At 31.7% G+C, this 27,659-nt stretch overlaps 4 protein-coding genes across 5 annotated transcripts; all 4 read left to right on the forward strand.

The window, feature by feature from the left end:
- The first annotated feature begins 903 nt into the window (after positions 1 to 903).
- On the forward strand, positions 904 to 7,397 carry LOC18610042 (MAC/Perforin domain-containing protein). Its single transcript, XM_007045482.3, has 8 exons — positions 904 to 1,387; positions 1,491 to 1,732; positions 4,349 to 4,541; positions 4,878 to 4,955; positions 5,433 to 5,616; positions 5,942 to 6,111; positions 6,360 to 6,424; positions 6,508 to 7,397. The coding sequence occupies exons 1-8, from the start codon at positions 1,148 to 1,150 to the stop codon at positions 7,118 to 7,120; spliced, it is 1,785 nt and encodes a 594-aa protein (XP_007045544.1). The 5' UTR covers positions 904 to 1,147; the 3' UTR covers positions 7,121 to 7,397.
- A 4,994-nt stretch (positions 7,398 to 12,391) lies between these two features.
- LOC18610043 (loganic acid O-methyltransferase-like) lies at positions 12,392 to 16,111 on the forward strand. Its single transcript, XM_007045483.3, has 3 exons — positions 12,392 to 12,570; positions 14,662 to 15,321; positions 15,647 to 16,111. The coding sequence occupies exons 1-3, from the start codon at positions 12,433 to 12,435 to the stop codon at positions 15,983 to 15,985; spliced, it is 1,137 nt and encodes a 378-aa protein (XP_007045545.3). The 5' UTR covers positions 12,392 to 12,432; the 3' UTR covers positions 15,986 to 16,111.
- Positions 16,112 to 18,673: 2,562 nt separating this feature from the next.
- On the forward strand, positions 18,674 to 21,380 carry LOC18610044 (loganic acid O-methyltransferase-like). The gene is made up of 3 exons (XM_007045484.3): positions 18,674 to 18,860; positions 20,162 to 20,821; positions 20,938 to 21,380. The coding sequence occupies exons 1-3, from the start codon at positions 18,744 to 18,746 to the stop codon at positions 21,274 to 21,276; spliced, it is 1,116 nt and encodes a 371-aa protein (XP_007045546.3). The 5' UTR covers positions 18,674 to 18,743; the 3' UTR covers positions 21,277 to 21,380.
- Positions 21,381 to 21,883: 503 nt separating this feature from the next.
- Positions 21,884 to 26,321, forward strand: ABO5 (ABA Overly-Sensitive 5). Of its 2 annotated transcripts, none has more exons than XM_007045485.3 (3): positions 21,884 to 22,722; positions 23,209 to 24,451; positions 25,942 to 26,321. In XM_007045485.3, the coding sequence occupies exons 1-2, from the start codon at positions 21,982 to 21,984 to the stop codon at positions 24,412 to 24,414; spliced, it is 1,947 nt and encodes a 648-aa protein (XP_007045547.3). In that variant the 5' UTR covers positions 21,884 to 21,981; the 3' UTR covers positions 24,415 to 24,451; positions 25,942 to 26,321. The 2 variants fall into 2 exon arrangements, with proteins under 2 accessions (XP_007045547.3, XP_088660116.1); XM_088803990.1 differs by lacking the exon at positions 25,942 to 26,321 and adding an exon at positions 25,728 to 25,927.
- Positions 26,322 to 27,659: the final 1,338 nt, after the last annotated feature.

Raw genomic sequence — 27,659 nt, forward strand, 5'->3', positions numbered from 1 at the left:
TCCATAATGTGAACAAATGCAGAGAGTACAGCAAGTAATGTGAAGATTTGATGGGAATTCACCTGAAGATGATCATTGAGAAAAAAATTAGAGTTATAACTAGAAGTCAGTTTTATAGCTATATAGTTTATTATTGTATATTAATAGATATGACCCAGTTATTTGGTTTGGATCGGTGGGCTCCCTTTTTTTGTCATCATTTGACCTTAGAGCAAATAAAATATTTGGGAATTGAAGTATTCAATTCTTGCAAATAATATCTTATTAAAACTTTGTTTTGTTATGCAAAAGACATATAAAGGCCTTAAACATTATTAGTTCAAAGAATTATCTACTTATATAAGCTCAACATGTTCTGCAAAATTTGACTTTTAGTAATTGTTTCACAAATTTTGACGATTTGTAGGTAGAAATTGACATGGTCAATGAAAAATCATTTAAAAGTCGACGGAAAATAAATCTAAAAACTTGAAAATTATTTTCAATTTTATAAAAGTAAAAATCAATTTTCAGATTAATCAACGAATAAAGCAGACTTTTTACCCTAACTAGACTTGTCCACGAGCTGGCTATTCGACTCAGATCAAGCTTTAAACAAGATTTTTAGGCCTAAGCCTGACTTGACCAGAATTAGAATTTTATTATATTAATGAATAATTATTATTATTTAATTTTAATTGAAATATTTATTCAAAAATGTTAAAATATTAATAAATAATTTTTACTATTTTGAATATAATTATTAGTATTTTAATATATAAATATTACTATTTATTTTTAATTATTCCTAGGTCGATCCAAATGAGGGTATATATGTAAACTTGTGATATGAAAGCCAGGCCGTGTGAAAGGACAGATAGACAAGCAAGCATTATTCTGTTCTTATGTATATAGTACAATGGGTAACCCCAAGAGGAAGAGAAAAAGAAGCAGTCAAAGTTGAGCTCGAAAACAAGAAATGGAACGAAGCAAAGCGAAACTTCCTAGACTTTTTTGATCAGAAATTGTACCGTTTCACAGCGTTCTCATGAAGACCCACCACGAATATATCCACTCTTGACATCCTCTACATAACCCCATAGTTTTCTTACGCCTTCCCTTCCCAGGGAAAGAAGGAAGAGACGGAAAAGAGGAAGAGGGAGAAGAGATGAGCAGAAATGGAAGAGTGGAGAAGGCTCTTAGCAGCCTGGGGAAGGGATTCGATTTAACATCGGATTTTCGACTCAAGTATTGTAAAGGAAAGGAAAGGCTCATTTTGCTCAACGAAACTGAGAGAAGAGAGATTGCCATACCTGGATTTGGAGCTGTCAAAGACGTTCCTGTTGATATCAAATGCGACAAAGGTGATCGCACTCGTTATCAGTCTGATATTCTTGATTTCAATCAGGTAATATTATGTGTTATCAACACTATATTTAATTTTTTTTCTTTATTTTTTTTATTCAAATTCCTGACAAAAACTTGAAAAAACCAACCAAATTGATTTGCAGATGGCGGAGTTTTTCAACCAAAAATGTTCTCTGCCTGGGAAAATTCCATCAGGGCAATTCAATAGAATGTTTGGTTTCCAAAGCAGTTCATGGGCAAAAGATGCAGCCAATACCAAATTCTTAGGCCTTGATGGATATATCATCATATTGTTCAATCTTCATATTGATCGCTATCCGCTCCTTCTCTCTGATGAAGTCGTTAATGCAGTTCCTTCTGCTTGGGATCCTTGTGCCCTAGCAAGGTAATGCTTTTATTTTATTATATATATACATATATATTCTTTAATCTTCATTTTATGACATCATGATTGTTTTTTAATAAAAAATGAACAGAAATAGTACAAGAATGTCAGCATATAATTAAAAAGAGATACTAGATTCAAGTTACAGTGTCATAAATTCTATGTTCGTAAGACATGTGATGGATTATAAAAGTTTTTTTCAACATAATTTTAGATCGAAGTGTGAATATGTAACCGAAGTAAAAAAATAAAAATTAAGGCTATTTAAACGTTTTTAAGATAGAATTAATGGAATTAATTAATAAATATAGGAATCATTATTTCTAAATGACATTATAGAGGATGCCGTTTCAATTTTTTTTTGGGGGGGTGAAGATACCGTTTCATATTGGAATTGATCTTTGGGTGGACTTTGCCTTTAATAGGCTAATATTAATAGCCACACCAATAGTTGGGTTGTGAGAGTAACCATGGAAATGGAATGTTGACTTTAAGATACTTATAGAAACATTTACAATATTAAATGCGCACGTTAAGTTCATTTAGTATAAATAGAATTTAGGATAGCTATGTAAACTTAATCAACCAATCACTAATTCTAAATTTGAAGATTTCAAACTTAATCATTCAAAGTAATTGTACCACACCTCTTCAATTTCAATTGTTAAAGTTAAAGTATTTTTCAATTTTTGAATTGTTAAACATATATTTTCATCATTAAATCAAATATTTTGTATCGTTTAGCTCTTTGAATCTTTTTATTTTTAATATTTTCTATATGTTTCTTTTTTTTTAATTTTAAAATAAATTACAAATTACAAAAAAGAACTGATTGTTTTTATGATCTATAGAATGTTTGTAGGAAGAGTAGAAAGGCGTAAAAATTTTCAACTGTTAAGCTATTTTTATTTATGGAAGCTTCATTCTTACCTACTTTTTAGGTTATAGGATTTTTTTTCTGTAAAGTACAAAGTGAATAGAATTAAAATTAAAATCATTTTATTTTTTCTGAGTAAAGATCGTAATATCAATGTGAATCTGAAGTTTGTTTGAGTACAATTATAGATTTAACTCAACATTTATGTAATCTCACCTTTAATTAATATATGAAATTATGACTTTCAAAATGATATTTAAAATCATACTTTAATTAGTTGCAAATAATAAGCATATATAAGCATATATTAGTACAAGGCAATAAGAGTGATAACTAAATCGAAAATATTAGTAGGACAATTCCATGACGTGGCATGACAAATACTATCATTCACGTGTTGCATGTTTACTTTTATTTAATTCATGCAATCTTAGGCCATCTCCCATCATTTTATTTACTTCATTTACATGCCTCACATGATTTAAACTAAAAAAAAAAACCCATCAATAATTTTAACTTTATATATCATCACTAAATTATTTAGTCAACGAAAAACTTAAAAAACATTCTGCTGAATATGATATTTATTAAATTATGTACCAAGAAAAAAATAAATTAATTAGTTATTAATTTATACTACAGTCAAAAGCTTAAGATTCAATAACAAGAATGTTTTAATACTCCAAGACCCTAAGTTCATCTAATTGCGTAATATAAATTGCTAAATTTTCTAAGATTAAGTTGACTTTATGATATGTTATTTTCATAATGAATTTGACATATTTTTGCCTTGCATATGACTATGTATTTTGGCAGCTTGGTAATTGATTAAAAACTAATAATTTTTATTCACTCAACTAGGATCGAATTTGACAATTAATTAGCCAAATTAATTAAAGAAAATTTAATAAGATAACTTAATGGTTGCTATCCTTTTTTAAGTGAGACTGAATTTCTTTCATTGAAATTTGCTTACTTCAAAGAAAGAAAACAAAGGGCCAAAAAGTCTGAAGGAGAGATTAGAGAAACAACAAACTGAGATTTCTCCTCTAATCAAATCAGAATTTATGTAAAAAGAGGGGCTCTCTTTCCCCTTGTCTGACAGCAAATCTGGATCAGAATTAGTTCTAGTCTTGTTTTTTTAGCAAAAGTCAACAATTTCAGCCTGCTTCAAACCTTATCTGCTCCTACAAAAATGTCAATAAATCTGGCTTATCAGAGAGAGAGAGAGAGAGAGATATAAAATATTTTTTATTGATTTCTAGAAACTTAATAAATGCAGTACCAAACACAAAAAAAAAAAAAAAAAAAAAACTTTGTCAAAATTATACATTGGCTAGCATTTGGTTGACAATTGCAAGCAGACCTTGGAAGTTAGGTTAGCAATTTGCCAGAATGTCTGAAGGTATTTAATTAAAAAAGCAAACTCAATTATGAAAATGTCAAAGTAGTTGTTAGATGATATACCATTTAGTCATTGAATGTTAGATTAATCCTTCCCATATTCAACTCCCCTCCCAACTTCTCCTGTGTAGATTCTCCACTGTTAATTACCTGAAGCGTGGACTGGAGCTGAATCTTTTGAATGTACCCCTCATTTTGTTCTTCACATGAAGTTTGCACTATCGATTTGATTCATTGAACTTTTATTCATTAATTTCTTTGTCATGGTAGTTGGTAGAAGAATGTGACCAATACCTTACTTTGATGTGATCAAATATTTGGAAATTCTGTGGCAGATTCATTGAGAAATATGGGACTCATGTCATTGTGGGGTTAAGCATTGGTGGTCGAGATGTCGTTTTGGTTAGGCAGGACAAATCTTCCAACTTGGAGCCTTCACAGCTCAAGAAACATCTCGATGACCTTGGAGACCAATTATTTACAGGCACCTGCAGCTTTACCCCCAAAACCAAAGAGCAAAAGCAAAAGGTTCAAGCTACCCCTTCTCCATTGTTGCTTTATTAATTCTACACTACAGTTTGATTGCTTGACTACTCATAAGAAACAAATGTTCATGAATTCATTTTTTATTACTTTCATGTTATTTATGAGTAATCAGACTATTCGACTGCTAGATAAAATGATATTATCCTTTCATTTTAATACGAAATCAAATTAAACTAAATATTGTTCTGATATCAAATTCTTAGTACATTTGAACTTAACCAACAAAGTCAGCATCCTGCTTGTTCATTTTATTACAATTACCTAAAGTTAACATTTTTTCCTAACTTAACTTTTTTTTTTCCCATTTATGCTGTACAGGTACCACAGGCTTTCAATATCTTCGATTCAGAACCTGTTGCCTTCAATGGCTACCACTCCAATATCAGTACCAAAGATGTAGGTCCGATTATAATTTCTATTTAAAATTCTCTTCCCAATTTGCATTTTCCTTTTTGTCCATCTAATAAAATGTGGATATAATTACTTTTCAAAAAAAAAAAATTAGTGCTTGTTTTGGATTTGGAAAAGAGATCATACAAAACAAGGGAGTAGAACTTTTATCATTCTGCATCAGTATTAAAAGCATAATGTATATCAGGGGCCAATCCAATTCATATCTCTGCAGTAAGCAATTGATGAAAGTTAGGTCAGTTTTATATCCGAACGAATTCAGCCGAAAGAACCAGCTTGATATTGGACTGGATATCTTGAAAATGTATGTTGTAAGTAGAAGGCAAGAAATTACTATGAAAAACAAATGGAATCTATAAAAAAAATAAGGAACCCTTTAGTTACTTGCTTACTATAAACTACTGTAAAGTTAAAAAAAAAAAAGGACTAAAGGATTAATAAGAAAGTGAATGGCTTTTGCAGGGAATCATTGTTATAAATTCAAAGAAGGGAGGTGACCTAGAAGCTTATAGCCATTGTGAGTGGCTTCCAACAGTTCCACAAATGCCTGATGCCATTCATTTTAACTTCATTCCCATCACTTCTCTCCTCAAAGGTGTCCCTGGCAAAGGTTTCCTATCACATGCCATCAATTTATACCTTCGATGTAAGTTTTTGGTAACCGGCCATCTCTCCATGCATATATGCAAAATTGCACCTTAGCAAAGGCATAGGCATGCGCCAAGCCTTTGCGTTGTTAGCATTGGGTAACTTTATTTTTGAAGATTATTATGACTTGAACTCAACAGTAAATGGTAGCATGTCCTAATTGGATCTTTGCATTTATTTCATGATAAAACATGATACAAAAATCCATCAAATTTAAGTGTATTGCAATAAATTTTCTTTAAATTTTCTGAAGTGAACTTACCTATTCTCTATGTATACTGCCTTTTTAATCTTTATGTGTTCCAATTTTTATGTAATTGTAGACAAGCCTTCTATAGAGGATCTACGGTACTTTCTTGACTTCCAAGCACACAAGATTTGGGCGCCCATCCACAATGACCTTCCGCTTGGTCCTTCTCCAAAAAGGGCTTCTTCAACCCCAGCTCTTCATTTCAACTTAATGGGTCCTAAGCTTTATGTAAACACTTCTCAGGTACCTCTAAACCTGTACATTCATACATGGAATCCCTTTCTTTACCACCATGATCAATTAAGATTGTTATCTCTAGATGTGGTTTGATCAATACTTCTATTTTCCTTTTGTAAAAATTAAATGGAAAAAGAAATAAAAAAAAAAAGACAAATATGTCAGTGTTCTAGCAAATTTCACTTTATATTTCATGTTTCATATTTAAGTAAAATGGTAAATTAACTAACATGTGTGACCTGTGATCGTATCAGGTCACAGTAGGGATGAGACCTGTCACTGGGATGCGCTTGTATCTCGAGGGCATGAAATGCAATAGGTAACAATACCTTGGCTAGTATGGCAATTTGTTTAATATAATTCTGCTTTTTTTTTTCTTATTTTTCAATTTAATCTGATCAGGCTAGCTATACACCTTCAACATCTGTGCAATCTACCAAAAACATTCGAAAACAAGATGGACGACATACAATACTGGCAAGCATCAGAAGATACAGCTGATGTTCGATTCTTCGAAGCTATTCATCACAAAAAGTTTTCTCACATATGCACAGCCCCGGTTAAATATAATCCGAAATGGACTGCTGGCAAAGATGCTGTCTTCATTGTCACGGGTGCTCAACTTCATGTAAAGAAACATGACTCCAAGAGTGTTCTCCATCTTAGACTGTTGTTTTCCAAGGTCTCGGATTCTTTCCTGGTGCAATCAAGCTGGGCACAAGCTGCCTCTGGGTTTTCCCAAAGGTCTGGTTTACTTTCAGCCATAAGCCAATCCTTGACAGGCAACCCTGTCAAAGAAAAGAAGGAGGTGGTTGTGGTGGATTCCGCCGTGTACCCAACAGGGCCGCCGGTGCCAGTTCAAACACCAAAGCTATTGAAGTTTGTGGAAACCTCACAGTTATGCAAAGGGCCGCAAGATAGTCCAGGGTATTGGCTGGTTACGGGTGCCAGGCTACAATTGGAGAAAGGGAAGATCAGCCTGCATGTAAAGTTCTCTTTGTTAAATATATGTTAGCCAAAAAGACTAATTTGGGGATTAAAGTGATAGAAAACTGTAGTATTAATGTCATTTTTTTTATTTGTCATTTCACCTTGGGGGAATGTGGTTGTTTAAAGCAAAGATGGAGTTTTGTTTGACCTGAAACCAAGAGGTTATTAAGTTAGGGGAAGTTTTGTTATAAGCCTAGGCACAATATGGTTTTGATGTGTAATTTCCTGTAAAATGTACATATACAAATATTTTTAATGGAATTAATTAATTGTTTATAATAATATTCTAATTTAATATCTAATTCACTCTCTTTTCTATCAAAAAACATAACAATCGATTTCATTATTTAATGATCGTTATAAAACCTACTTTGACAGTAGAGAAGTAAAACATCACATGAAGACGAAGATTTCCTTCTATATATATTTACGTATGGAAACAAATAACAATCTAAAACGGTTGTATTTAGGATCGAACTCATCAATACTCACTTTACACAGCATGTCAGTATAAACAAGAACCCCAAAGAGCAAATATATATATATATATATATATATATATATATTTACATATATATCTTCTCACACCAAGCTCAACTACCAAAATATCGTTACCATTTTTCAAGCTCTTGAAAAATATAAGCCCGGTGAGTTTTGGGTCAGAGCAGGGGCTTGATATATTTTTGAAGCCTTGTAGTGTTCCTTCCCAAGTAGGCTTAGGCAAGATTGTAGCAAAATACCAGCCCAAGCCAGCTATAGACTTCTCTCATTGTAAGAAATTACAGATACACCTATATGAACAAGTCATTGCAAGAATGCAAGGCAATTTTTCCCATCGAAAATGATTACATAGAGTTTATTTTCTTTTTAAGTAAACTCACCAGTCACCAGTCTGATTCTCTGTAGGTGTAAAAGCGACTTTATTTATTTGTTTCATGATTTCACTTTTAATTCTAATGTAGTGACAATATTGCATATAAAAGTTAAACCATACCAATGAGTCCAATTTTTACTTGGCTTGGATTCATAATTCTTCAAAATTAATATCTGACCTTAATAAGCTAGGGTTTACGATCTTATAGAAATGAAATTATCTCCACTTTTTACGCTTAAGTAAGGGGTTAATCCCAAGTTTAATGATTTCTTTTATTGATCATTTATAGAGTAAGAGTGAAAATACAAATAAAAAATAATTTTCTAAACAAAACGAGCCAAAATGTGTAAAATTTTACGTAAAATTGATTTGTGGATGGGAAAGAACAGAGAAGATAAGACATGGACACAAGATTTATGTGATTCGATCATACTCTCTTACATCTATGGAAAAAAGACCCAAAGTCAAAGGATTGTGTGTAATTTTTTTTTATAGAAAATATAATTCAATTAATTAATTGATAATAGTACATAAATATCAATTTAAATCTATTATCATGAATGATCTAGCTACAGACTTATGCAACATTACCATTACAGTTCAATATCAATCTTAAGTGTATTTATTTAAAAATATTAAACACTTTAATATTTTTCTAATTGTATACTTTTTTTATATCTCTATTTTTTTATATCAATTTAAATCTATTATCATGAATGATCCAACTGTAGACTCGTGCAACATTACAATTACAATTCAATATCAATCTTAAGTGTATTTATTTAAAAATGTTAAACACTTTAATATTTCTCTAATTTTATACTCTTTTTTAGATCTCTCTTTTTCTATCCTTAAAAAAGAGAAAAAACTCTCATATCTTAAATTTAATCTATATAAAAGTACCCATAATTCGAGCCAAGACTACTAAACTTTTCTTCTAAAAGTTTAGTAACCCGCCCAACACTTGAACAGCTACCTCTGGTTTTAAGTATATATATATGTGTGTGTGTGTGTGTGGGGTGGGGCAAAAAGTAAAGAATTTCGATTGAAAATTAAAATTTATTCAACACAAATCAGAAATCACACTGTTCACGTTATTCATGTTGTCCAGTTCAGCCCTACGTCAGCTAAAAAGAGCGAGCTATAGCTATAGCTAGAGGATTAATTTAAGATTTTTAAAGTATTAATTAGTGTTTGATACACCAATTGGATCGTTCCTTTGCGCCCTTGTCGTCTGTCTCCTTTCAAGAAATCAAGCGGGGCTTTTAGAAGACACAAAAAGTGTGTGCAAACTCCAACATGTTAACCCTAATGGGGTTTCAGGGTTTCCAGCTCATGAGTTGCCTCGTTTATCTCCAATATTTTCACTCTTATTTTAGTATATCCTTTTTTTCCTGTTTTGATTATATCCTCGACAGATCAGTCCTGATCAGCTAGCTCAGCTACACCTTGCAACTACCAGTAGTTATAATCATCCTTTTTTTTTTCCCCATCTTAGCCATGTGATCAGCTTATCGTGCATCCATCATGGCATTGGCTCAAAAGAGCTGCAGACCCAAAATTAGTATTAATAAATTTATATGAAAAATTAGACATTTTTAACTATGAAAACTGTCATTCTCCATTATAACTCTTTATGGAAATTTTGATACCTTTAATAATCAGATTTAATTGGCTTTTAGGGTTTCACGTATCATTTCGTATTATTTTTCGATGAGACTTTTATCTTAATAGTAATGAAGAAGTCTTAAAAATTCTAGATCCCAGCTATAAGTTAAAGTCATATTATGTGTGGATCTCATATAATTTCATGTTAAAATTGTGTATATATTAAAATTGTTAAATTGTAAGAAAAAACTACAAAATTTGAAAAAAATAATTCTGAACATATAGTTTGAATGAGAGATATAAAATCTTTACTCTTAAAATTTATATTATTGACACACACTGTTTTTATAGTTAATTATAATTATAATTCTTATTTATATACATAATTTAATTTCATAAAAATTACACTAATTTTTGTGAAAGATGACAAGTTGTAGCCTTGGGAGGACCTATATACCTAGCTAGTAGCTAGGTTGATAGGGAGTTTATTAAAAATATTGGCAGGAATAATGAAATGTTTTACAGTTGGTCTTATTCCTAAAGAACATGGGGGAGAGTTACAGATTGGTTGTGGCTTTCCTGTCGTATCACCAGAAAAATTCGAAGTTGAAAAAAAATATATGAATTAATTTTATAAGCAGCAAGCAAAATTAACTTTACGCATGCACCATAAAAGATTGGTGTCGATTTTCTACCACCAATTTTCTTTCTTATTTTATGAAGTAGATGCTTTCATTTAGAACCTTTTGTACTATTACCAATATTTTTTATAGCAAGGCTCGGAGCATTTGACCGAATGCTCTTTGCTTCTTGCTGTTTCATTGGTTTTTAGGGTATAAATTCTTCAATTACCTTTTTCCTTTCTCTATAAAGGGTGCTTTTTTCCCAGGTAAAAAGTTAGAAAACGAAAGGAATTTCTCAAAAAGCAACAAGAAAAAAAAAATTCAAATTAGAGTAACGAGAATGCTTTTTGCTTCCAATGGTCGGTCTCTCATTATGCAACAGTTCTATAGAGAAAATAAACCCCAACTTTAGACCAAACCAAACAACAACGACAAAGGAGAAGTACTTAGCAAATTGTTTTTTGAAAACCATTTGTGATTGAATTAATTGATGGCTGATATTTCCATGGATATCGATCAAGTTTCTAATCTTTGAATTATAGGTAAAAAACTTGATATATCATAACTCTTTTAATCACAATGTATCACTATAAAAACTTCTCCTATCAACGTCGATCAACAGTTTTTAAATATTTATGAATTAAACTTACATTGTCTTATTTCGAAGGTTTTCATGTGATACTAACTCATCTTCTGTATCATTAATGAATTTAAAGACCTTTTCTAATGATCATAGAGAGAATTTTTTTTTCTTTTGGACTGAGGATCTGATGCTTTGCATAAATTTTTTTGTTCCAGGAAATTGGGTCCCTGCTCTAACTGATACAATATCTATAATTTGAAGAAATACAAACCATGCATTGCTTGGTACAAAGAAAGAAGATTATCATGTGATAGAAATATAAAACATATAGCTTTTATCTCTTTGGCCAAAACCCTAAGCTAAGGGTCTTTGCTAACTTGAGGTCGGAGAGTTGACTGTGTAATGGTATTGGACCATTGCCAGTAATGCAACAATTTATTAATATCTCACTACCAAGCTAGAATACAAGAAAATTTAGTAAAAGTTAATTGCAGAATTAGTTTTTTAGTTGTTGGTTGCATATGTTTGGGGTTGGACCTCAAGGAGTTTTCTTCTTTATAGCCCTCTTTCCATGGATTTAGATCTCCTCGATATAGCTTTTTGCAAAGAGAAAAAGTGCCATTAAGGAATTCCATAATGGCATTGAAATTTAATTGAAACCACCAAGTTTGACTTGTGATTGTTTGTTAACCCTTCTTTTGGTTGCTTTTGAATGTGACCACACATGCTTTTGTGGTTCAAAAAGAGTAGTTCGAGCATACACTATTATTAAGCCCGAGCCTCCTTATTTAGTTTCTTTACCCCCAAATTAACAACATTCTACCACTTCATAGCAATATGAAACCCTCACATATAATAATTATAACCATAATAATCTTTTACCAAAATGTTCAAATTGTACAATTTTTCGAATTTTTTCATCATAATTTTGAATTAAAATAACGATTCCAAAGTGGGTCTTACTGTAGTTGCACAATGGTGAATCTCAAATACAATTAGTGAACTAAGTAAAAGTGTTTTCAATAAATTCCTACTAATTTTGCAATTTAATTATAATTTCTATATATATTAAATTAAAATAAACACCACAAAATTGATTCTTTGAATTTTATGATTTTTTAGATAATAGTCTAGGTATATGAACATTCATCAATTAGTTTGCTAATGAATTTACACTAGGATTTATATATTTATGAATTAATGAAAAGAAATTTATTTACACTTAATTTAATTCCATACCTATATACTAATGTAAATATATTTCAAAAATCAAAAGTATGAGAATTATAAGTTGAAAGAATCAAGTGAGAAAGAACAAATTAATTAACTAAAAAATTTACAAGCATATATGAAAGTGTAATGATCAACATCGGGTACTGTCCCTAATAGTTTTAATCTTTCTTAGGGGGTTGAGATCTAAGGATTGAATCAATTCCCCTACATCCTCATATACTTTTAAAAAAAGAATCTATATATATAGCCTTTATAGCAGATAACATTTAATAATTTAAAAAAAGAAAAGAAAACAATATAGTATGCATTCCTCCATGATGCTAGACTGCTAGTATGGTTGGGTACCATGGCATTCATGCTTCTATATACTCAGCATTAAACCTTGTTCCATCATCAGTGCTCTCTACAAAACAGCCATGGCAAAGGTAGCACATGATCCATCCTCACTCATCGACGGCGGGGAAACCATAAGAGTAAGACCAGTTCCAGATTCATCACTCCATGTGAACGGTGGAGATGGCGCTTACAGCTACACCAGGAACTCCTACTATCAGGTATATAATTAATATACCTCTCCTTCTGTTCCTTGATGTATTAATTTTCACCATATTTCAACAAATCCATGAACGAAACATCATGCGAGCATATTGCATGCATAACCAGCTGCTGCTCTGAAATTATATAACCTGTCTTCATTTACCCAGGTTGTGTCTTGAACAACATCTCTGTTTTCTCTGCACTTTTGTTGTTTATGCGACTATAGAGGTGGATCTATGTGATAAAACTTTAAAAAACGAAACTACTTTCTGAAGAAAATGTGGTCGGAATTGGGCTAGTGATTGCTTGGTTGCTTAATGCAAGAGTTGACTCCTTTGGAGAAGGAAACCAAGCGGTTGGCCAGTTTAATGCAAAGATTCTTTCTCATGCCGATTACGGCCTAGCTATATACCCTATGTGTTAATATTCTATGCTAATATATACAACTAAAGTCTAGAACCCTACACACACTTCAATTTTCCCTTTTCTTGGACAACTATATCTTTGTTTATACCAATCAAATGCAATTTTTTTTTGTTTTTAATTTTTACCTATATATATATATATATGCATACACACATATATATATTAGTATTTTATGATTTCAATTTATGTAAACAATTACAGTAATTACATATTACCATTTTCTTCATATTTTACAAGTTTGAAATTTCTTTCATATAATTTTCTGTTATGAACAATAATAAACAATTACATATTACCATTATGCAAATCACTTTTATTCAAATTGTATCATTTCTTTTATTTTCTTTTTTTAAAGAAAGAAAATTGTATAGATAGATCATTTCAGTTTAATTAATTGGTCATCGAAAGATGATATCTATATAATATATTGTCTAATAATTACTCTGTAAATTGACATTCTCGATAAAATTTTCAAATATGATTTCTTTATATTTTTAAATTCTTATTGCTCAATTTTTTTTAAAAAAAAAGTTCTTTAAAAACTTTGAATATAGTAATGTCAAATACTTATTTTTTTTAGATTTGATTTAATAAAATACTTAAATTGATAAAATTAAAGCAGAAGAGTTGTTTCTCATAGCAGATTGGACTTCAAACATGAACATGAAGAGCTAAAATGAAGGAATGAAGAAGAGAAATTGAATCTCATTGTTCATTAGTAGAATCCTTTATAAATAGACTTGAGCTATATTACAAGAAGTCACTCTCTCCTATTCCATAAGACCTAATCTCCTTTCCTCAAGATTTTTGAACTTGAGATCTTTATATTGAAAGTTCAAAGTTCTAAATATTGGAGCTGTCCTTTGTTTTAATACTTAATTAATTAAGTTGAAAAAGAGTAACTATTTATCAATTATATATGGAAGTCTTCAAGGAGATACTTGATGGTTAGAACTTGCTAAGATCTTGCATCTTTTGAGAAAGGGGAGTGAGATTTATGGGATGGGAGAGCTAGTGTTATTTTTGTAATCCAAGTCCGATGGGTTTTCACATTTAAAAAAAGTATAAAGTATTAAATTCTCGAATTTGATTTAAATGGGCAATACCTTATTTCATTTAATAAAGCTATATAAATTGAATTCTAATATGATTAAATTCAACTACAAAATAATAATATATATGTGGTATCCAAAGATTAGTAATAAAAACAAAAATATAAAATTTTTGTAATAATAAATAGTGTGGATATGAAGGATTTTAAAATTTTTATAACCACTTCTTTAGGGAGATATGTGACTTCTAATTATTGAATTAAGATGAATTCTATTAATTATATATATATATAGACTTGTTCATTAATAATAAATTTTATGTATGCGAAATATGATAATGAATGTATTGAAACGTAATCAATAAAAAGTAACATAAGAAAGCAGTATTATTCAAACATACCTCAGCCAATGGAAAAAGAAAATTATTTGCATCATAAATGTAAAAAATATCATACACAACAATTAAAACCAAACGATTAGTTCTAAAACCAATTATAGTTATATGAAACATTGTCACCCAAATTAATATACGAGTATTAATACAGCATTCTTTTAGTAATACAGTCCTTCTTACTTTTCACAAAAATATTTGTTGACTTTGATATAAAAAATGCGGGTCACAATTGGCAGAGACTAGCTGCAAATGTGGTTAAGGAAAAAATCCATGGAGCAATTACAATGAAGCTTGATGTGGAAAAGCTCTCTTGTAGATCGAATACAATTTGTGTTGCAGATTTGGGATGTGCTGTTGGGCCAAATGCCTTCCATGCAATGCAAGATATTCTGGAGTTCATTAAACAGAAGTACAAGCTTCAATGCCCCAAGTCTAAAATGCTTGAGTTCCTGGTGTTTTTCAACGATCAACCCTCCAACGATTTCAATGCACTCTTCACGTCTTTCCCACAGGAAAGGCCATATTTTGCAGCCGGCGTGCCCGGTTCTTTCCATCAGCGATTATTTCCGGAATCCTCCATCCATTTTGTGCATTGTTCGTATGCACTCCATTGGCTTTCCAAATTGCCGCAAGAGTTGTTAGATAAGAATTCTCTTGCATGGAACAAGGGGAGGGTTCACTACACAAATGCTCCCGACGAAGTTGTCAAGGCTTATGCATCTCAATTTGCAAAGGACATGTTGGACTTTCTAGATGCTAGAGCAAAGGAGCTTGCGATTGGAGGGATGATGATCATGATCATGCCAGGTATGCCTGATGGGATGCCTTATTCTCAGCTGGCAGCTAGTCTGATGTATGATTTTATGGCATCTAGCTTCATGGATATGGCAAATGAGGTAAGTTATCCAAGATATTAGTGATTGAAGCATTAAAAGCCTTTATATCGTCCATAAAACCATCTAATTTTCCTTCTCTCTTTTTGGCTTTTGGTACAAGAAAGAGATTTACAGGTCGAACCCAAGATCTTCACCCAAATCTCATCATATTTGTTAAATTTAATTAGAATCACCTGAAAATATAAAGATTGAGCTGAGTCTGGTGTCTTACCTTAATTTAGAAAGAAGGCATAATTCAAATACCCTTTGCATCTTTCGAATATTAAAGTGACCCCCCACCGAGAGGCAAAATCAAATACATATGACCAACATTTTTCTAATACAGGGATTCATAAGTGAAGATCAGGTGGATTCCTTTAACTTGCCAATATATACCCCGTCTCCGGAGGAGATGACCACTCTGGTGGCCAGAAATGGGCATTTTAGCATTGAGAGCTTGGAGTTAACCAACCCAGCTTCCTTGGTGGATGGTGCAGTCGACATAAATGCTTGGGTAATTCATGTAAGGGCAGCAATGGAGGGAATGTTGACCAAACACTTTACCGGCGACAGTATCGATGAAATGTTTGAACGGCTGACCCAAAAACTATTAAAGTTTTCCGAACAGGTGGAATCAGGATACAAGGAACGAACTCAGCTACTAGTAGTTTTAATACGAAAATGAGGGTTTAGTGATTCTATCTTACTGTTTCTTGCTAATTCTTCTATCTTAATGCTCCTTTTCTGTATCCTCCCAACCCACTTAATTTACTCGCTGTTTAACCTTCCAAAAAATAAAATAAAATAAATTTACTCGTTGTTTTGTTGTAATAATATATACAGTAGCTGCAACACTACCTCAGTTAAAATATAAAATTTTATTAACAAAGTATTGAGCTTGAATCTTAATATATAATTATATATATATGAGATGAAAATTGTTTTTTTTTTTGTAATTCAAGGTTTAATGAGTCATTCATATGTGTCAAAAGAAAAAACTTAAAACTCTGTTTCAATAAGATAATGTGATTTTTAAGATTTATACAAAAGTCTAAGTTAATGATATGTTATTATTAATTTGAATTTAAGTTTTTGAAGTTATTTAGTTTAGACCTTAAACATTGTTACATCTGTGGTACTTGACCCAATTTGTTATATTATGAAGTTCACATTTTCAACTCATGCTTAGCATACTCATTTTTATTTTGGAAAGCAAAAATAAAAATTTCATTTCAGAACAGAGAAGAACCAGTGCTTACAAAGGCAAAAACCACAAGAATACAAAAAGTTGCGGTTAAGGAACCAATGCTTAACATACTCATTTTTGTAAATGGTAATTTTATTATGACATAATATCTAAAAAATATATTTTTAAATTATTGTAAAATTTTTTTAAAAAATTATTTTTTATTACGTTCAATTAAACCTATATATCATGAGTCATTTAATGTTATAAAACAAATTGATGTATCATAATAAATAATTATGTGACATATTAACATAATCATGTGATATTTTTAATCTTACGTTATTATTACGTCAAACGTGATATGTTGATATATTATAATAAATAATAATATAATTATATAATATTTTTAAATTTCATATCATTATCATGTTAACATCATAGTAAATATAAAATGATAGTTAAATGAATGATAATTAACTAATTATTAATCATAATGATTCATTTAATTTAAAATAAAAAAATAAAAATTAAATTAAACATAATAGCAAAATAAAAATTTATTTAAAATTTTTTAAATACTTTAACGAATTTTTAAAACATAACACCTTTTATTATTTAAAAAAAAAAAAAACATAAAACATTAAAAAAGCACAATGGAACGCAGCCTCTCTTATTCGTTCCAATGCAACTTTACTTTGTCTTTGGCGGAAGCCTCGCGTATTGTACAAGACAAGTGACAAATGATTTAATGTGTAGATACCCTTTCAAGTCAATCAAAGGAAGCTGGCTCGCTCTCCTAGCTACTACCATTTTAATAAATAATTTTAAAGATGGGCAAACCAGATCGCAAGGACCACAGCCAAGGTATGGGGCTCCCTTTTATTTAGTGAAATCAGTATCATGATTTTTGGCCGAAGATTAACGAAATATAAACTAATTCCATCTTTTCTTAATACAATATCATTTCTAATTAGTTAAATATGCATCTGACAACGAAATCGATCCATATCATATTGATGCCGTACAAATTGATTGGAAATATAATAATTTTAGGTCTCAATCCATGTATATTGTGGTCCTTAATTCGTTTTCTGTTTTTTGGCCCTTTTGATGAAAGGTGTGGTCCTTAACTCGTGATGCATGCATCATATGACAGTAATGAAGAAACACAATTTTTTATGCATGCATCATATGGGATGGAGTAAGCAGGAAATAGGATTAGTGAAGAAAATTAATTTCCTTTTTTTTTTTTTAAAGAAATAGGAAAAGGAAAGGGAAAGGGAAAGATTATTCACCCATGCAAAGTAGTCATATTCTTTGACATAATACCTTTTTTTTCTTTTATTTTCTTCCTTTTCCCTCCTTCATGCATGCTGTTAGTCATCCTGTGTTGACCCGTATATGTCCCAAACGAAAGAAATCAGCCAAGTTAATTGGAATTAATTAAGCTGTTTGTTTTGTTGTATATTAGAGGGATCTCATATGTGTGCTTACAACCAAACATCTAATGATTCTAATGTAGTCTGTTAAATATTGTCTGTAATCAATGTAGTACAAAGGTCAATATGCCATCTAAAAGATACATTAGTACAAAAGGGAATATTCATTTTTCTTTATATGTAAACCAAAACACCTCACTTAATATATGATTTAGAGTTCTCATAGTGGTAATCCACTTAATTAGTAGTCGAGATACTTCATGCGTGCATGGCTAACCAACTAACTTAATTCGTTGTTAGCTTGGAATTTGGATGAGTATTATCAGCTTGATTTTATTAGTTTTACTCGTATAGTAATTTCACTTGTTTATCGTATATAAAGAATGATAAATTTTATATCGATCGAGAATTCTCTAATTTATTCAATATTTGATTCAATGATAAATGCATGTATTTAAAAAATTAGATTTGAATTAATTTTTTTATACAAATCAGAAGAAGGTTCTTAATATTTTTTTAAAATTGAAAATGACATTAAGTTAAGCTTAAACTACCATATCCCTTTCATTTAGAGTCAGCTTGGACCCCTGATTTTAACATATATATAAATTATTTAATTTATTCGAAAATGACATTTCATGCCCCCAAAAACATTATGGCCAATACATTTCGCATGCATATATGATCTCACATACTCCTCTGCCTATATAAGTGCAAATTAAGTTTACTAATTGTAGTCACTAAGCCTTGCTCTAGTGATCTAAAGAACACAGGAATTAATTGGTTCGTCTCAAAGAGACAACAAGAGAGGAGGGATGGCGACTATGGTGTCTAATTCACTTACAAAGAAGAGCGAACCAGCAGTGAATTCACCAACGCAGGTGATCGGTGGACATGGCATTGACAGCTACTCCAACAACTCCTCCTACCAGGTTTACAATTTAACCCATATTTGAAACGCAAAAGAAAGAAAGAAATTAACCTATACGATCAATGTTCGAAATCTCATGATATTGATTACTCCTTTAGTCTCTTTTCTGTTATTTTTCTTTAATTTTTACAAAAATTAAGATAAAAATTTTGATTTTAATATATATTATATTAAAATTTTAAATTTTTTTATGATATTGATGTTCAATATTTTTTATATGAAAAAGTAAAAAAAAAATCATGAAAAGTAAATTTGTAATATTAAAAATAAGAGTTGATGTCTGAAAAAGGAAAAGAAGGACTTCAATGAGGGACATCTTAAAAAAGAAAGATGAATAAAGAAAAAGAAACAGAAGGAATAATGTATTGCATGTCCAAGTTAATTTGTCTATTCATATTCGTGTACACACACGAGATTCACGATTAATAATTAAATTTCATTCTATTCTATTCCGCAAACTAATTAATATATAAAAGTATTTCAAAATTTAAATCCCTTCATCTTTTTCAATGAAAAAGGTAAATTGACAACCTTAACTATCTTAGTAGTAAAGTGGGTGCTCGAGATTAATTGATTTTAAAATTTGGATAACTATTTATTTAGTTACTTAATTTTTAATTTTTTTTTATTTTTATCAATTAATTTTGAAAATCATGTTTTGGCCACTAGTGTCTAAAAATTGAAATTTTAATTACTCAACCCTTAAAAATTAAAACCTATATTTTATAACTTTTTAAGTTAACTGAATTTGACACGTGATATATCCATATCAACTCATTTGTCACGTGATAATACATCTACCACGTGCATTATCAACTCATTTGTCACGTGATAATACATCTACCACGTGCATTATCCTTGGATAAGTCATGTGATCAAAGTTAGCAGACCTAAAATCATGTCAGATAATCGATAATTTTTAATAGTTGAATGATCAAAATATTAATATTTATAAATGTTGATGATCAAAACGTGCTTTTTTAAAATTAAGTAATCAAAAAATAAAAATTCTTGAAAAGTTAAGTGATTAAATTGGAGATTTATTCTGTAATTTTTAATTATGTTTGAGTTTCTTATGAGTTTTATCATGACTTATGGATGGTTTTTGCCTATATATATTGGTTCTCTTCTTTAGTGTATATTAGCAATAACATCTATAGCAAGAGTTTGACTATTTAATAAATTGGATTGTCTGCTAATAAACGTATTTTGTTAATATTTAGCTACTAGTAAATTATATAGTATTTGTTATTACAAAGAAAAAAAAATTAAATGAAGGGCCTATTTATACCCCATTTGCAGAAATTAGCAGCAAATGTTGTGAAGAAAAAGATTGAAGATGCAATTATGATGAAGCTAGATGTGGCATCCTTCTCTTCCACTTCCAACATAATTCGTCTTGCAGATTTCGGTTGTGGAGTTGGATCAAATACAATAACTGCTATGCATGATATACTAGAGTTTGTAAAGAAGAAGTATATGTCTCAGTGTCCTGCATCTCAAATGCCTGAATTCCAAGTGATTTTCAATGATCAATCCACCAATGATTTTAACACCCTCTTTACCTCTCTCCCGCAAGACAAGGAATACATGGTGGCTGGGGTGCCAGGTTCTTTCCATGACCAAGTGCTGCCCAAGTCATCTCTCCATTTAGCCCATTGTTCGTATTCACTGCATTGGCTCTCTAAGTTGCCGAAGGAATTGCAAGACAAGCACTCTCCTGCGTGGAACAAAGGCAGGATTCACTACACCAGTGCTCCGCAGGAGGTTTTAAATGCATATGCCACTCAGTTTGCTGAAGACTTGGACAATTTCTTGAATGCTAGAGCTCAAGAGATTGTATCAGGAGGAATGATGGTGATTGTTGGTTCAAGTATACCAGACGGGATGTCTTATTCTCAAGTTGTAAATGGTTTGATGTACGATTGCATGGGATCCATCCTCATGGACATGGTGAAAACGGTACGTCTATTGCACTGGCAAACGTATAAGATGACGAGTCATTAGCAAATTTTGGTATTCGTTGTCTTCTGATATTCCCCTATTTCTAGTTCTAAGAATTTGAAACTCTGTTACAGGGATCTATCAATGAAGCCGAACTTGATGCGTTCAACTTGCCTATATACGCTTGCCCTCCTGGAGAATTCACTGAGGGAGTGGAAAGAAACGGGTTGTTTACTGTAGAGGTGATAGAATTGATGAACCCTGCACCATGGCTGAAAGGTCCCATCGACATCCCTGTATTTGTGAAACATGTGAGAGCTGCAATGGAGGGAATGTTCAGCAAGCATTTTTCCAGAGAGGATATTGATGAATTGTTCAATCAGCTTGTTCCAAGACTGTCACAGATTTCTCAGCAAATGAAATCATGTGACAGGGATGGGCTTCAGCTATTTGCCATACTAAAACGTAAATAGATTAAGATTCAAATGCTTGAAAGTCGTGCTTGGATTTCGTAAATTTACTATTGCACTGTAATTGTCTTAAGAAGTAATGGAAGTGCAAATTTATTCTGTGTTTTTGGATCGACTGCATGTAGAAATGGGCGTATGTGGAGTAAGTGAACCTATTCATGAAGAAAATACATATTTTTTAAATAATATTTTGATATATAATGAATAAATTCAAGAGAAAAGAATGCATTCTAACTTTAAATATATGAAAAATAATATATTCATTTTATATAAAAAATAAAAAAATCTCATCTTTTTAAATCTAAGTCTATTTTCTTATTAGCCACTTATTTTCAAATGTAATATAAAAAAAATACATTCTCTCACTAGTATTTATATTTATTAGAACCATCGACTTATGTTTAATTTGATTTATTTTATTAATACAATGATATTTGATATATTTTATACTTGTTTTATATACTTTTATAAATAAAAATATCACAATAAAAAAAAATCTTAACATAATTTGTACAATATTTTACCTATTTTATGAAAATTATTACCTATTTTCCCTTATTTATGTTAATAACCGAAAATTCAATTTTTCATGAAATTTACCGTAGAATAGCTGGAAAACGTAAAGGTACTGTAAAAGCGACATTTGATTCTCTCCATTCTTTTTGAAGGGATAGGGCGGAGCTAAGGCGCCACAATCAAAAAGCCTCCATGAAGCACCACTACCGCCGCCACTTCCACCAAGTCATAACCGTTAACCACCGCCACTATGCCACCAAATACATAGGCAAAATAACCTCAACTTCCCCAAGCGGCCGCATCCTCTCCGCCGAAGTCTCCACTCCTATCCTCCCCGCCGACTCCCGCGGCTACCCAATCCCACGCCACCACCTCATCTGTAAAGCCACACATGTCCTCACCAAATCCCCATCCGACCCTTTCCACGATCTCTCCCAATACCTGTCCTCCCTCTCCCCAACGCTCACCACCACTGAAGCCTCCCTCATTCTCAAATCCCTAAACTGCCCTTCCCTTGCATTAAGGTTCTTCCACTTTTGCCCGTCCCTTTCCCCCAATTTTCGCCACGACCCTTTCACCTACGCCCGCCTCTTCCTCATCCTTTCCAAATCATTGCGCCCCGACCGCTTCGACACCGTCCGGTCACTCCTCCACGACATGGAAAAATCCGGCACTCGTGGCAACATCTCCATCATCAATATCCTTATCGGTTTTTTCGGAAACACTGAGGATTTGGACACTAGTAAAATGCTAGTGAAGAAATGGGAGTTGAAGATGAACGCTTATACTTATAAGTGCCTGGTTCAAGCTTACTTAAGGTCACGCGACTCCGGGAAGGCGTTTTCAGTTTATGAGGAGATGAAGAGGAAAGGTTATAAATTGGATGTGTTTGGTTATAACATGTTGTTGGATGCTTTGGCGAAGGATGAAAAGGTTTGATTCTCTTATCTCTTCTTAAATTGATGTATATGTTCTTACTTCTTACAAATTTTATTTGGTCTTCTTGTTGTTATTGGTCAATTCCTTATTATTTGTACAGTTCTTTTTTGAGTGTGAGGAGTTTGACTCCATTGAGAATATTCGAAATTTTTTGGGTTTTTGGAGTAAGAGCAAATTCTGAATTGATTGCAAAAGCGAAGTTTTTGATTGATTGGTGCTTGATGGTCGGAATTTATTGGGAGCATTTACCTCTGAATCTCATATATTTCTGTTTTCGAACTTCAACATTGTTATTTTGAGTGTGAAGTTGCTTAGCAGTAGTGTTAGTGGGGTACTTTTATTTCCTTTTAATAATTTTGAAAAATTCATAGGAAGGAAATGTTTCAATATAATTGCATTAATATCAAGTTTTGATTTTGTTACTGAATGTATCAGTTTCATTGGCCCTGAAGTGATAATCTGATTTGCAGCATTTGGCAGGTTGATGAGGCATACATGGTTTTTGAAGACATGAGACGAAAGCATTGTGAGCCTGATGAGTACACATATACAATTATGATCAGATTGACCGGAAAACTTGGTAGATGTGATGAATCACTGAAATTTTTTGATGAAATGATATCGAAGGGCTGTTCTCTTAATTTAATTGCTTATAATACAATAATTCAGGCACTAGCCAATGGGCGGATGGTTGACAAGGTTATTAGCCTCTTCTCTAAAATGGTGGAGAAAGGTTGTCGGCCCAATGAATTTACATACAGTGTCATTCTAAATGTTCTGGTTGCAGAAGGGCAGCTTAATAAACTAGATGAAGTTATTGAAGTATCAAAGAAATATGTGAGTAAGTCAATATATGCATATCTTGTAAGGACGCTGAGTAAGCTGGGTCATGCAAGTGAGGCGCACCGGTTATTTTGCAACATGTGGAACTTCCATGATAAGGGAGACAAGGATGCATATGTGTCAATGTTGGAAAGCCTGTGTAGTGCAGGTAAAACAACTGAGGCTCTGGACCTGCTCAGTAAGATTCATGAAAAGGGAATAAATACTGATACGGACATGTATAACACAGTGATTTCAGCACTTGGTAGATTAAAGCAAATATCCCATCTTCATGATCTTTATGAAAAGATGAAACAGCATGGCCCTTCGCCTGACATATTTACTTATAATATTCTAATCTCCAGCTTTGGACGGGCCGGGAAAGTTGACGAGGCTATTGAAATCTTTGAAGAACTTGAGAAAAGTGATTGTAAACCTGATGTTGTATCCTATAATTCTTTGATCAATTGCCTTGGGAAAAACGGTAATCTTGATGAAGCCCACATAAGATTCAAGGAGATGCAAGAGAAAGGATTAAATCCTGATGTTGTAACATACAGCACACTCATTGAGTGCTTTGGCAAAACAGATAAAGTTGAGATGGCTTGCGCATTATTTGATGAAATGCTTGCCGAAGGCTGCTATCCTAACATTGTGACATACAACATTTTGCTCGACTGTCTTGAGAAAAGTGGGAGGACTGCTGAAGCGGTGGATCTCTATGCAAAACTTAAGCAGCAGGGGTTAACACCTGATTCAATTACATATGCGGTGCTTGAACGGCTGCAAAGTGGTCCACGGAAGAAATTCAAAGTTCGCAGGCAAAATCCCATTACTGGTTGGATTGTTAGCCCGCTGAGATGATGGTGATGATTAAATTTTCAATGCATGACTACAAAAGGTTACCCATAAATTTTACCACTGTTCATTTGGTTAGCTAATTTGTGTTTTTTTTTTTTTACCTTATAAATCCCTTTATGAGTCAGAATTGAGAAAAAGGTTTCTAGAGCTGACCCTAAGTAGTTATTTTTTTATTGAAAGGTTGTAATTCATTAAAGGGCCATTGGCCAATAAAAAAGCTGAGGAGGTTTGATGTCTTTATGCAACACTGGGGGCATAATGAATTCAAACCTCTAGAATTCAAGTAATAGTATCTCTACTGAGCTGACCCTAAGTAGTTACATATCTAGGCTAGGGTGAGTTGAGTTGTGTGCTTAGCTGGTTGGTTGGAGAAGCTGCTTAAGGGATGCATCTGGTTTAAATAATATTGTTACAGGGTATCTAATTGGTTCTTGGTACATTGTGGATTAGTTTCATAGATAAGGTACAATAAAGCACAAGGGGAGAAGATTTTACTTATTTTGGCTCCTACTATGCTTGTTGGTTTGCTGCTAAGCTAGTGACAGCAGGGAGGGCCTCAATGGTGACACAAGCATTTCTATCTGAAATAAGGAGCCTGCTAGAAACCTTCTCTCATGATATATCTAGGTTCATAATGCATTTGGCTTCTTAGAATGCTCTTCCCCTCCCCTCCCCGACCTTTTTCTTTGGATAAGCACTGTATCTGTTCTCAATCTGTACCATATCTGTTTATTTGCAGATACATTTGAATTTGTGCCCCTTCCAATTTTATTAAAGGTTGGCATTCTGAATAACACTTACAAATTGCAATGAAGTTGTAGGATAGGGTTTTGAGATCCCCCCTTTGCAATCCTAAGTATCTTTCTTCTAGTGTAGTTCAAAAATATTCTTCGTTCTCAATTTTATATAGTGAAAATAATAAAATTTAGTCATCCCCCTTTTTCCTCATTGTTCTTTTGTTAGGGCCATATCCAATGCATCTAGGTTTAGCCCATGAGTTCATGATGCATGGTTGCATGGCATATATAGCTTATTAAAACATGTATAGACCATTAGCATTGATCATTTTATTGTGCATATTTTATATAAAACATGTTTTATGTGGGTGCCTTTATGAAATATTGGAACTTCAGAATATTGTGGTTGGCAAGAACTGTTGACAAGTGATGATTTTCGTATTGTCATAAAATGGAGAAAATTAAGCTAGGCTCTTTTAATAATCTCCCATCATTATAAGATTACATGCTGCTGCGAAATTTGTTCTTTTTGGCTAAGCATTGCATTGCAGCTAAATGTTGATTTTTTATTTTTTGTAGTTCTACTGATGGACAGTTTGTTACTTATCATCGAAAGCAGGCTATTAAGATTCGTTCCTCAATATTTTAGCAGTGAAATTGAGTTATCATTTGGTCTCTCTTGATTAGTTGTTTCTTGTCCAGTGCATGCACTGCATCCTTGTGTTAGCTTTCTAACACTAGACTTGGACTTAGCTGATGTTATAATTCTTCCCATGTCTTTGCTTTCGAACAGCGCCATTCCTGCACCGGATGAACCAAATGGACCCAAGATTCAAGGCAGAAACGTGATCCATCATCTGGCTTTACTTGTCATCAAGGTTCATCGGGGAGACCATTAATTCATTATGTCTAGAACTTGGAATTTCCACCCGGTACCCAACCCTTCAACCCTCCTCTCTCCCTTCTTATCTAGGTATTGAGGCTGAGCACAAAAAGTACTTGTGGTAATCACCAAATACCAATATGTAATAATTAAATTAATAATAATAATAACAAAAATTCTTAACTTAATTGCTACTTAAAAATACCCTTAATATAAACTGGCCCTTCTTGATTTTTATTCCTAGCCTCCCTCTCTAGAAAGAAAAGAATTGTACTATACTTAAAAGAAAATGGAAATGGAATCACAACGTACGAATTATTGAATCAAATATTTAAGTGTAAATTAACTTTTAATTTGAAGAGAAGAATACGTATATAGATTATTAAATCAATCATTAAAAAATGCTTTCATTGCTTAATTACTATGCTGAGTTTGCATGCAAATTTTGACCCATGTGTCTAAACCTATGCAAACGTGTCTAAACATAAACGTAATATTCTTCCAACATTCCTGTGAGTTAAGCTATGATCACATGCATAAAATCCAAGAGGAAAAGCGGATGATCATATATACCGGTGCCCTAATGATACCATAATCCTCTAATGATACCATAATCCTCTATAATACAAAAGGAAGGAGTTGGAGATAATTTTTTTGGTATTTTTTAATGAATAAAAAAAATTATTTATTTATGAAATGATTTAATTTATGTAGTGGTGGATGTTTTATTTTATTCTATTTTTTTTGGTAAATACAACTTTATTTGAATTGATTTTTTCTTTTTAAGCATTTTCACCTTGTAATTAAGTATAATAATTTTTCCGATTTATTTCTTTTCTAAATAACAAATTTATAAGAAAATAAATAATAAAATGATAAACTAAAATAAGTAAAAAAAAATATCTTATTTCAATATGTACAGCATCAGGGGCGGTCCAATAAGTTCAAAAGCTTAAAGCGAAATATTTAAATGAGGTTTTTTCTTTATTGAAATTAAAAAAAATTATTAAAATTTTATTTTTTTAGCTTTTTGAAATGTAAAATTTTTAATTAAACTTTTACAATCAAATTCTTCTAATATTTCTTTTTCAATTGATAATATAATCAATTCATTTAATCTTTCTTGAGACATTGTTGATCTTAAATAAGATTTTATTAATTTTAGTTTTAAAAAACTTCTTTCTCCTGAAGCAACATTTATCAGAATTGTTAACATTATTTTAAAAATATTTAACTATTATAATTATTTTATATTTTTTAAATAGTTAATATAAAATCAACAATCAAATTTTTTAATATAACAGTATAATATAAATCTAAATTAAAGTAAAAAAGTCTGTAAAAATTAGAACAATAGTACCTAATTGTTGAATGTTTATTGCAAATCGTAAATGAAGCTCACAGCTTTATGAAGATAATAAAAAAACAAACTTTTTGTGTATTTTTTGGAGAAAAATTGAAGTTAAAAGAAAAAAGAGCAAATGAGAAAGAAAGATTTCAAAAGTAGATATTATACATTGAAAAAAATAATTAGTTTCATATATAGGAAAAAAATAGCTGTTGGAAATCATTAAATGTGTTGATTGAAAATAAGAGAAATAAGTGAGAAAAAAAATAGCTGTTCGAAA

Source organism: Theobroma cacao, chromosome 2, assembly GCF_053813885.1.
Source record: "Theobroma cacao isolate CCN51 chromosome 2, ASM5381388v1, whole genome shotgun sequence".
NCBI lineage: Eukaryota > Viridiplantae > Streptophyta > Magnoliopsida > Malvales > Malvaceae > Theobroma > Theobroma cacao.